The sequence below is a fragment of the Rosa rugosa genome, chromosome 6 (assembly GCF_958449725.1).
Source record: "Rosa rugosa chromosome 6, drRosRugo1.1, whole genome shotgun sequence".
In the NCBI taxonomy this organism is placed as follows: domain Eukaryota; kingdom Viridiplantae; phylum Streptophyta; class Magnoliopsida; order Rosales; family Rosaceae; genus Rosa; species Rosa rugosa.
Genome location: NC_084825.1, coordinates 24,403,007 through 24,414,978, shown reverse-complemented (window position 1 = coordinate 24,414,978; position 11,972 = coordinate 24,403,007). Strand labels below are relative to the sequence as shown.

The 11,972-nt window shown below is 38.7% G+C and overlaps 2 protein-coding genes across 2 annotated transcripts; one reads left to right on the top strand and one right to left on the bottom strand.

The window, feature by feature from the left end:
- Nucleotides 1–5,149: 5,149 nt before the first annotated feature.
- On the bottom strand, nucleotides 5,150–7,028 carry LOC133716450 (protein FAR1-RELATED SEQUENCE 2-like). Its single transcript, XM_062143162.1, has 3 exons — nucleotides 6,491–7,028; nucleotides 5,735–6,294; nucleotides 5,150–5,647 (listed from the first exon to the last, which is right to left on the bottom strand). Exons 1-3 carry the CDS (start codon nucleotides 7,026–7,028, stop codon nucleotides 5,150–5,152), a joined length of 1,596 nt encoding a protein of 531 aa, XP_061999146.1.
- A 2,275-nt stretch (nucleotides 7,029–9,303) lies between these two features.
- LOC133716449 (uncharacterized) lies at nucleotides 9,304–10,758 on the top strand. The gene has a single exon (XM_062143161.1). The coding sequence runs from the start codon at nucleotides 9,304–9,306 to the stop codon at nucleotides 10,756–10,758; it is 1,455 nt and encodes a 484-aa protein (XP_061999145.1).
- Nucleotides 10,759–11,972: the final 1,214 nt, after the last annotated feature.

Below are 11,972 nucleotides of genomic sequence, written 5' to 3'. Positions count from 1 at the left end.
GTAGTTCAAGTCTGAGACCACTATCAACTCTGGAGTAGGGATTGCTGTTTCACTAAGTGAAGGTTCAATGCAGAGCACACCTTCATGACGCATAATGGTTCGTCTTTGGCCGGTAACTTTGGTTTATATTTGTTTTTAAAATATTAAAATGAGTGGGGGAATGTTGTAACATTTTAATATTTTGTTTATTATTGAAATTAAATTTGGGTGAAGTTATTGTGTGTTTAAATTCTGAATTTATTTTGAATTTTATTTTGTAACTCATGGTGTTTTATTTTGATTTATTTTGGGTTTTAATTTTTGTAACCTATGGCATTTGGTTACTACCCTATTAATTGTAGTAATTGTAGGGAGTGTCCTAAGAGCCTATAAATAGCACCATTTGTTGCATGCTAAAACACATCAAACTTTTACTCAACTATTCACCCATCAACCTTCTTTCCAAAATCCCCCAAAAGAGTCTTCTTTGAATTTTTTGGCCAGAGAAAGGTGTTTTTTTGGTGGAGCTTTGGGTTCCTCCAATTTGTGCAGATTGGTGTGAGCCATACAACTTGTTGTTGGGCTGTTGTATCCTGGAGGGGACAAGTCAAGAGATTTCTGGTGCACCGGCATTGTTCCGCAGAGGGCTTGAATCTCCTTAAAGAGAGCGAGATACCCGTGCCTCAGCCTATTGTCCACGAGTTTCTCATATAGAAATTATAATTTTATTGTAATTTCACCAACAGGAAAAGTCAAGTTTGCTTGGAGTTAGATGTGCCTGGTAGCCATGACCATTATGAGGCTCTAGCTAGTAGCTCATTCTTGGCCTCGTGCTCCCGACATCTACGCTAAGTTGCTAGAACCTCATCATGGTTCTGGCACTGTTGCTTGCATAGCTGGGTGAGATCCTGTCTTATTTAATGACCATCACAGCAAGGTTCGATGTGTGGCCAAATGATGTTTGCTAACAGGAGTTATTGTTTTGAACGATGCTAGCATTTGGGCTTGGGGTTTGCTCGAAGGTGGGTACTCTACAAGTCTGCAGTTTCATTGAACGATGGTGGGTCTTCTGAATGCTTGGGAATGGTGTTGAGAGTAAAGAAAAATTTTGCGATTCTCACAGGCGTTTGCTCCTAATCTCATATAAGTAGATTCATTACTAGAATAAAGTCACTAAACATCGTTTTCAGCTGATATAGAACAAAATTTTGACTGATCTTTGTGAGTATGGATAAAAATTAAGATTTTTAGATATCGGTTTTTAGCTGATCGATATCTAAAATGAGGTTATACAACGTTAGCGTATGTAACAGTTATGTCTATTTTTATTAAACACTTCACTTTTTACTGAAGTTCACATGTAGTGTATGTGAATGTATTCATATTCTCCATATACACTTTGAAATCAAATTCAATAAATTTGTATTATCAAAAAAAAAATCATTAAGTTTCATATTACCAATCGATTTCCATTTGGATATTTGACATCAGTGCCTGGTAAAGATTGATGTTAGGATTCTTTAGTCATCAGTTTATAAGGGTAGAATTGTTTTCTTTTCCATTTCATACTTAAGTTTTTAGTTTAAAATCCATTTCCTTTCGATCTACATACATAGTTCTAAGTCAGAAGTTGCTATAGTCATCAAATCAAGAACACTAATATTATTCAGGGCAAAATACTCCCTCAGCCTATTGGCTATGTGCAAAATGCATGGTTCATCAAGCCAGAGGTTCGATTAGCATGGAATAAGAGGATAATAGGGAAATGGTATTTCAAAATACTACTAGTTTTGAGTGCGTATCTTTGGTGTGGTGGTAAGACAATGGTTTCCCATTTGGGAGGTCATGTGTTCAAGCCCCATCAAGGGTGAGGAGAGATGAGGTTAAAAAAAATCACTAATATTCATTCATATTTATTTCTCATAGTGCATACACAACAACATACATAAAATTCTGCGGCTTTACACCCGCCCTCCAGTGCTATTCTTTTCCGGCGACCACTCTACCATTCCATTTGCCTTGCACTCCACTTGAGAACGATGATGATCGTTGGGGGGATCTGTTTGAGATCAAGGATAGGAAGGATTGGTTTTCTGGCTTCCGGATTCAACCACGGAGGGGACGACTCAAACCCTTTGTCACTGTAGGTGCTCTTCTGCAATCTCAATGGTCTTGCTATGGGGGTGTGGCCGATGTGGTGTAGGCTGCGAAGACAGCGGAGGCGAGTTACAGAACGATATCTTGGCACCATTATGGTTTGTTTCTAGGTGAGAGGTTCGGCGGTTTGGGGCTGGGCTTGAAGTGGATCAGGGCGAGATCTGCAGAGCATGCTTTGGAGTGGAGCGGTGGAAATCTCGACCGCACTGTGGCTGGAGGTCTGGCTTGGATTGTCACAACGGAGATAGCGGCAGAAACGCATGTGGACGTCGGTGTGGATGCTGACGTGAAGCCGGCGATGGCAGCAGTTTCGGTGGCATCCGGGATCGATGCAGAAGAATGGGAGCCCAGATCGGGTAGGAGGCCCAACTCCAATTGGGTGCCCCGCACCAACTCTGAGGCCCAATTGGGTGCCTAAGGCCTATTCTGAGGCCCAATTGTGTGTCCAAAGTTTTTGAGACTGATTCTTGGATGTGGGCCCAAGCATGGACCAAAATTATGGGCTCTAGTTCTCTATGGTTTCATATTTGGAATCCTGGCAACTTAATTCGACAAACTATGTCTATGTTTGACTTTCATGTTACTAGTGAATCTTCTACACTAGTACTAATGGAAGATTCAAGCTATTCTGAAATGGCGGAGCATGATACGACAAATGAGGGGACCTATCTCTATGTACCACCGTGGGTACTACCACATCTTTTTGTTCTGTCTGTAAATGGCAGCGGAAGGGTAAGTAATGGCCACTCTGGCTTTAGGCTTACACAAGTTTCTTATATTTTGATAACACTCCGAAAATGCTATCTGGATGTGTTGCGATATGATTGTAATCAATCTTTATTGAGTTTCTATCTATAAAATTATTTCCTTGGTTCAAAAAAATTAAACAAACTACCACTAGGCAGCTAAGAAAAGAAAAAAAAAATTAAGAAAAATGATAAAGTACCGATAAAATGATAAGGTGGTTGTCAATACTAAAGCACGTGACAGCGGTAGGGCTAGTTAGTATATGTAGGACTTGATCGGTAATACATGGAGTCATGGAGCATCAAGAGGTAGCTAGATGAGGCATACCAATCTTCCTTCCTCATATGCCTAAGGCTCCATTTATTTATGTGTTTTCGTAGATAAAATCAATTATTTTAACCGTTTTGACTTGAAATGGTGTTTGGTACATCATAATAAAATTGCTTTTTAAATGTGATCGGCTTGAGATTGCAGTTTTTCTGAAAGCAGCTAATGGGTTGCTTTTCTAAAACTCATTTATCAGAATGCATGTGGACGTACGGCTTCAAATCTTTTGTCCCCATTTCCCTATCCCCTTCCCTATCTCCCTATAAAATTTTGACACTTGGCATTTGTTGCCTACTTAGCCTAACCATCTCTTACCAGCCTACTAACCCCGTTAAACTCTAACTCAACTCTAACTCAACCCTAACCCAACATCTCTATATTAAAAAGATAAATTTATATTTACAAAAAATACATTGAATACCAGACGTATATTTACTAAATGCCAATAGTGAAGTATGAGAGAAAGTGAAATGCTTGCATGATCAGGTTTTGTTTTGTGGTGGAAATCATCATTCAATGTCGTTGTCCTCCCCTAAGTCTTCAGATTGTTGAGAAAACTCAATTTACTTCACAGACAATATAGAGTCAAAGATGAGTTTGAGATACTTTGCTGGTATGGGCAAAAAGAACATGTAAGCCCTCGAATGCCAAAACAAACAAACAAATTGATTTAGCCAAAAAAGAAGAAAAAGAGTCTAACAGAACAACAACCATTTGAATTTGATTAGATAATTTAACATCACTGAAGATGTATCACAAAACAAAAGAAAACAAATAATAATCGAAAGGTTCATATTATGTCTCTGCATAGCATTTTTGAACTGTCAAAACAATCTAGAAAATTTCAACTTTCATCTCATTGATCATCATGCTCTTTGATTTCATGATTCATCTTGGCACTTGAGAGTTTGTGTAAAGCAAATCTAATCCTTCTTCAATAGAAATTGTGCCTGCACTCACATAATGTAGCTAGTTATATGAAATTTCATGGAATCAATACAGTAAACACACTAACTATTTCAATATATGAGTACCTGAACGAGTCAAACTTATAGATGGAACCTTGTTGATAATTCGTCATAGAACCTTGCTGATAATTCATTACAGAACCTTGGGGATGATTTGTTACAACATTGAAACCTCCTAAATTCTGTGGGTATATTTGGAGTCCCACAAACAAACGTATAATAAAAGTAATAAGCATTAATCAAGCATGCCAGAAACGTATTAATAAAAATAGAGACCTTTAGAGACACTTGAAGAAACCTGGACATATTGAAATGGTGGTGTGAATTGCATTTGTGGAGGCAAAGCATTTGGCTTGTGAGTTGAATTATTGATATGAAGAATCTGGTGTATTTAAGGATGGTCAAGTAAAAATGTTACTATGATGCATAGCTCCAGCAACCAGACAACAATATAATTAATATAACTATACAATGTTATCTCAGAAAATTGAGCTCCATGTAACATATTTTGCTTCTGCTCCATTGTAGCATGCATGGTAGAAATAGGATTCTGGTGCACATATTTTTAGATCAACACCGAATAAATCTAAGCAAGTACAAATGGATGGAACTTTTAGAATAATAAAAAATTTCTACTACCTGAAGAAAGTGTGATGGTGGAGCTAAACATCTATTTTTACAGGATATGTCCATACCAGACTTTGTAACATTGTCCTCCTAGTAATTCAGTAAAGTGAATGAATAAGTACATCATAAAGAAATAAAAGAACAAGTCTTCAACAACGAAGCCAAAATAAAAAAAAAACATTTAATTAAGAAAGAATTCCATACCTTTTCATTCAATTGATTTTGTGAAGCAAGAGCGCTTGTGGAATTAAGAAGTGAAGGATGTGTTTGCAGTTCCATTTGTTGTGTCGAATAGAGTTGAACTTGTGTAGAAGAAATACATGTGGAGTTCACATTGGAATGATCTAATTTTGGTTCTCTTTGGTGTCTCGATAAGTATCTACCTCTTTCTTATGCCTTTTGTTTCCTAAAAGCTTTTCCAGAGCATTCTTTGGTCTAACAAATTCCTCCTTACGAACAATTCTTTCTTTAACCTTGATTCCTCTGACCCTATGATCATCAAAATTATCAAAAATAACCTCAAGTGCACTATTGATGATCGGTGAGGCAACTTGAGGTGCTTCTTGATTGATCTTTTTCTTTAAAGATGCCTTAACATCTGCTAATGTCTTGTGAAGGGCCACTGTAGCAATTTCATAAGCTTCATCAGATTCAGCAGTACTTGTTGCAAGTTCAGTATGTAATCGAGCCAATTCTCTGTAAAGCCTTGCTATTTTTGCTTTCTGGTCATCATCATTTGCATTTGGACAAGACACCTTTGCTCTTTGATCTCTAATATCCTTTATCCATCTCTTTGAGATGTGTTGACTAGGAATGGTCTTGATATTATTTGTCGAGAGAATCTTTAAAGCATGTGAACACAAAATTCCAGCAAACTCAAAATTCTTACAAGTGCATGAGATAGTATTATCAACTTAGTCAAATGTTACTGTATGGTGGAAACGCTTTCCATGAGCGATAACTTCATATATGCGCATCGTTCCAATCTCACCAAATAACTTCAAGGTACAGTCATGAGCTTTACACAACTCAACTTGGAACCATTGAAACACTGCTGGTGTGTACACTTTTGCTGCATTCCTTAATATTTTCACTGGGAATGACAATGCAGGAGTGGTCTGACTTGCTTTAAAATCTGCTACTGACTCATTATAACGACGGTCATCAAGTAATCTCTGAAAGTGACGAAAAAATCGCAGCAAATCATACTTGTAACTCACATACTTCTTGATAGAATTATTCATGCTTTCGCTGCGTTGGGTGGTGGTAATATCTGCGCAGAATGTTTCTCGCCCATAAACTAAAGCCCATTTCTCCTTCAAATCAAATAACCGGCCTAACCATTTATTTTCTTGGAGATTGTATTTTTCAAGCATCTTCTTCCAAGCAATTAAAAAGTCTTCAACATCTTCATAATCATATATGATACTGCTAAAGTCTTCAGCAAAATCCTTAAATTTCTCAAACGTCACATTACTAAGATGCTTAGCTGCATTTTGATATATGTGCCAAATGCATAGTCGATGATGTGTTTCGATCTGGCCATTGTGAAGCTAACGCTTTAGCCATTGCGGGATCTTGGTCAGTCAAAATGCTCTTTGGTGTCTTTCCAGACATTGTATTTGCAAAGGTATCAAACAACCACATGAAAGTTTCAGCGGTCTCATCATATAACAATGCATCACCAAATATAAGTGTTTGCTTATGATTCTTGACACCAACAAACATCGCAAAAGGTCTGCCTTCTTTATTTTTCTTGTAAGTGGTATCAAAACATACTACATCACCAAAGTAATCATAGTCTACCATCATCTTTGCATCAGCCCAGAAAATATTGGTTATCAAATCATCCTCATCCACTTGTATTGCATAAACAAAATTTGGATCATTCAACTGCATTCTTTGTACATATTCTAAAACACCACCAGTATCCCCTGACTTCATTTCTCTTGTTTGCTTTGAACGTAAATAATTCCTATAATCTTCTGGAATAAATCCCAAATGCTCACGTCCACCAGCTTGTCTACTCAATAGTTCAAGAGTTTTTTTTGGATTGATTCCTGAATCGTAAGCCATATCAGCTTGAACAATTTGTGCAAGAGAGATTTTCCCATGAGACCTAAAAAGATGGGTCTTACTAGGAGTTGAAGTCACATGGGTATGATCAGCAACAAATTCCACAACACTATACTTTCTGGATAACAAATCATACCTAATTTTCATCTTAGCTCTACAACCAAATCTTGTCTCAGCACGATGAGATTTGACATATAGATTTCGCTTGTCTCTTCCACGTTTACCTTCGGCTGAGCAAACAAAGAGCCTATCCCTCAATAGGCTACTGGTGGATTTATGTGCTTTACTTAATCTAGTACTGAAACCAAATCTATATGCATATCAATTGTAAAAAGCATGTGCATCATCTTCTGTTTCAAAATCCATACCAACTACAGGAATCAATTCTTGACGCATTCTGGAATGAATTGAATCAGTCGTTTCATTAAGTTTTGTGGCTTCTTCTGACTCTTCTTCACTACCTCTAACTTCATTATTTTTAACTTCTACAGAACCATTCAAGTCTATACCACTCCCAAAATCCAATTTACTAAATATTTGACAATCACAACTATCTGTTGCTTCCATGTCCTTAAAAGAAATATAAGATCAATAATATATTAGATAATAGCTTCCACAATCACAACTATCTGCCAAACTGGTATGTACGTTCATTGAATGATCTATGATAATAGTTATTCGCCAGCAAGTCTCTAGGGCATTCAATCATATCCATTACATAAGAGCTTTGGGCCAAAGCTTTGCATGAAGATATATGGAAAAAAAAAATTGGAAAATAACTAAATTGAACAGTTGCTTTGTCTATCAAAATTGAAGGACTTCACAATGAATTAAACGCAAAGCTGTCCATATGTATATACACAAAAACGTACACATATATAATTATAGTAAGAAAAAAAGAAGGAATATCAATACTTACCGGTGTTGATATTGCTAAGTTTTTTGAGTTTGATGGCACATGAGATTCATGTTTCATGATTGGCAAGTGTAAGAATGGTGAAACGATTCACCCTAGAAAACAAATGAAAATGCAGAAGGATGCAATATACCAATATGCGATCAATTGGTTTCAAATCATGATGAGGTTCGACGTAGTACTCATGGTCGTCTTCTGATTATAGCTATGGCATTTTTGAAGAGGAGTTCCAGTCAAGCCACCCAGACAGAAGAAGAAGAAAAAGAAGAAGAAGAGTCGTTGGTTTAGTGTTTTGGTCGACGTTTAGTATTCACTGTATTTTTTGTAAATATAAATTTATCTTTTTAATTTAGAGATGTTGGGTTAGGGTTGAGTTAGAGTTGAGTTAGAGTTTAACAGGGTTAGTAGGCTGGTAAGAGATTGTTAGGCTGAGTAGGAAACAAATGCCAAGTGTCAAAATTTTATAGGGAGACAGGGAAATGGGGACAGAAGATTTGAAGCTCATGTGGACTAGCGGAGCCATAATATATTTTACTGAAACTTTTCAAATATCAATAATTGCAAACGCATGACACCCTTTTATCCTTTTCTTCAATAAATCCAGCTCCTCTAAAGTGAGGGAGCCATAAAGTTTGTAAATTTCATAAAATCCTCTTCATCCAAGTAATCTAATGGTAAACAAAGCCACCTCTTTTAATACTAATTTGTTAAGTTATTTTCATCCTAAATGCATTCGCTATCGTTATTAAGTCATTTGAAAAAAAAAAAAAATCTAAAAAGAATTTCTTCTTCACAAATTCAATAACAGAAGAAATAATGTTTGAACTCTCTCGTTCTTTTCTTTATTAATTAATTTGACAAAGAAATTTAAAGGGTTTCATATTTTAAATTTCAGATCGAGATAATTTTTGGTTATCCTAATATTTGTTTCATATAATTATCAAAGATGGCTTTTGAGATTCTTTTTTCGTTATTCATGGCTCACACCGGATTTATGCGGAACACACTCTCAGCCGTGCTCAGAGAGCTGTTCGGGTCGTCCACGGGAAGCCAACTGAGTTTTACCATGACAGTGTCGAACTGTACAAGATCCAATGAAACCAATAGTATGTCATCCTCGATTAATTTCATCTAATTCAAATATGGATTCACCATCATGCGGTTCTGGGATATAGAGGTTTTGCTGCTCCACGGGTATCCCATACCAATTTTTGATAATTTCCTTCAGTGTCAACCCTGTACTTTCAAACGTTTCAAAAATCGAAAAGGGGATCCCGATCACAAACCTTACCAAAACCATCTTGAAAGCTGAGTGTTTTTCTTTTCTTCCTAAGGTTTCTTTCTTATCATTAAGGATTTGATAAGAGACATTTATATGGAAACCGATGAGGGTGTCGTCACTAGTTCTTCAAATGTAGGAAATGATGGAGTTTGAAAAGAAAAACATTTGATTGATAGTGGAGAGAGAGATAGAGGCTCAGAGGGAAGACGGATTAGGGTTTAGGGATGGCAGACGCAAGTCCAAAAACCCCGTCTACCTCCTATGCGGCTATTCTTTCTGATAACTCACCCCTTAACTTTGTAATAGATGACCTGCCAACTCCTTTTGAGGAGGAGGGTTTGGTTTCCATTCGAATCTCTGAGGAACCTTTTCGTCGAGGGATGGAGAGATGCAAAACGAATTTGGTAGGTCGCGTAACCGCTCCTATCAGAACACCGGATCTTGTTCAACAACTTAGAAAGTGTTGGTCATCCTTGGGAGAATGGACTGTTGCGCCTCTGGGCAGGGGTTTTTTCATGCTCCAATTTAAAACCCTAGCTGATATGCAACAACTCTGGTCTATGGGATCACTACGTCTTCAAACTGGGATGCTCAGGCTCATCAAGTGGTCGCCGAGCTTCTCGCCATCGACCTACAGGAACACGTTTGGGCAGGTTTGGGTCCGATTTTGGGACTTGGGGTTTGCTTTCTGGGATCATCAAACCCTATTCGAAATTGCTGCTGGCATTGGCACGCCATTGAAACTGGATCCCCGTACAAAGAACCGCACTGTTGGCATGTATGCTAGAATCCTTGTAGATGTTGATTTCTCGCAAACTCCCCTGGATAAACTCAGAATCACTAGAGCGAATGGTGAAGTTGTGGTTGTTGGGGTTGAGTTGGAGTCTGTGCCTCATGTTTGCAGCAGATGTGGGATTATTGGTCATATTGCTGCTTCGTGTAGATCAATGTCTTTGGAGGAAGAAAGGCTTGCTGATACAGTTGATCGGGGTCGTTCAACCGAGCGCTCCGGGTCAAAGAAACGTAACGCAAGAAGGTCGCGCAGGAGTAGACGTCCATTTGCACAGGCGAAGGCTGAGGTACGCGATCGGAACATTGTGCAGTCCTCAAAACTAGACGATGTCCCTGAGCGTGGCTTTGAACATGTGTGTGACTCAGAGCCTTTGCTATCTGCAATGGCTGCGGACGTTGCTGCAACCGGTGCCCAACAGAATGATACCCTAGCCATTATGCATGATCCAATGATGGTGCATGTGCCAGCTGTGGAGCCAGTGATTGAGCATACCACGGTACAGGATGCTGCAGTTGGTTTGGGGGCAATTGAACAGATAGGGAGGAGTGATGCCTATGGCTCTTCTATGCTAGGGCAAAAGCATTCAGAGTTATTCCAACAGGTGTCCAACTCCTCTTCTGAGAGTGTACCTCCTGGGTTTCCTAGATTGAAAGACGTGATGGAGGAGCCATCTCAATGCTCCAACACTCCACCATATGATCCTACCAAGATTGTCGATCAAGTCCAGGAGGATGATGTGGAAGAAGGTGAATTCACTCCTGTGATTTCCAAAAAGACAAAGAGGCTTAACAAGCAATCTGTCAAAGCAAAGGAAAAGTTTATGCAACGCAAACCTGTAACAAGCCAGGCTCTCCTGAATAAGGGAGCCAAACATATCTCTTTTTAAATGAAGATTTTATACTGGAATGCCCGTGGTTTTGCCAATGAGGATACAAAACGGGCTTTCAAGCGTATGGTACGTTCTCACAGGCCTGCTATTGTTTGTCTGTCGGAACCTTTTGTGATGATTTCTTCTATTTCAGTTTCTTTCTGGAGATCCTTGGGTTTAGTCCCTTTTGCTACTAATAATAGGGGATCACATGACCCCAATATCTGGTTTCTTTGTCATGTTGATTTCAGATTTCAAGTGGTTTCTTCAACTGAGCAGCAAATCACTATTTCTGGCTCTTTCGAGGGAGTCAGTTGTGTTTTGACTACAGTATATGCTAAAACAACAATATCTGGCCGTCGTATTCTTTGGAATGAGTTGGCTAGCATTAAGGAGACTATTGTTCATGGGCCTTGGCTTGTCTTTGGGGACTTTAATTGCATTTTGGGCGCTCATGAAAAACGCGGTGGTAATGCTCCAAGCGTTACTTCCTGCTCTGAGTTCCAGCAGATGTGCACAAATTGCAGTTTACTTGATATTGAGACAAAAGGCCTATCCTACACGTGGTCTAATGGCAGAACAAATGTAAGACTTGATCGGGCTCTTGGAAATTTGGATTGGATTGAGGCTTGGCCGCAACTTGAATGCCGTACTCTAACAAAAGCTACTTCAGATCATTGTCCCCTTCTTATTACCTTCTCTAAGCTACTGAGCATTGCTAAATCTCCTTTTCGCTTTCAGCGCATGTGGCTTCAACACCAGGACTTCCTTTCAATGGTAAGAGATTTTTGGGGCCAAGTTCAGTTCTCAGGGTGTCCAATGTTCGTCCTTGCAGCTAAGCTTCAAGCTTTAAAGGGGTTTTTAAAGAACTGGAATAGGACGACTTTTGGAGATGTCAATCAAAGAGTGGAGGATACTAGAGAGGTGTTGGATGGTATTCAACATGAAATTTCTGCTCGGGGTCCTTCTCAGGAATTGCTCCACTGTGAGGAGGCTGCCAATTCTAATTATCTTCTTGCGCTCTCCATGCAAGATAGTTTCCTCCGTCATAAAGCTAGAGTCCGATGGTTAGTTGATGGTGACAGGAATACTTCCTTTCTTCACAATATGATCAGGATTCGGAGACTACAAAAACCGTTGGTGTCTCTTAGGGTTGGCAATGTGATAATTCAAGACCAAGTGCTAATTGCGAGTAGGGTTGTTCAACACTATACTGATGCATTCACTAAAGA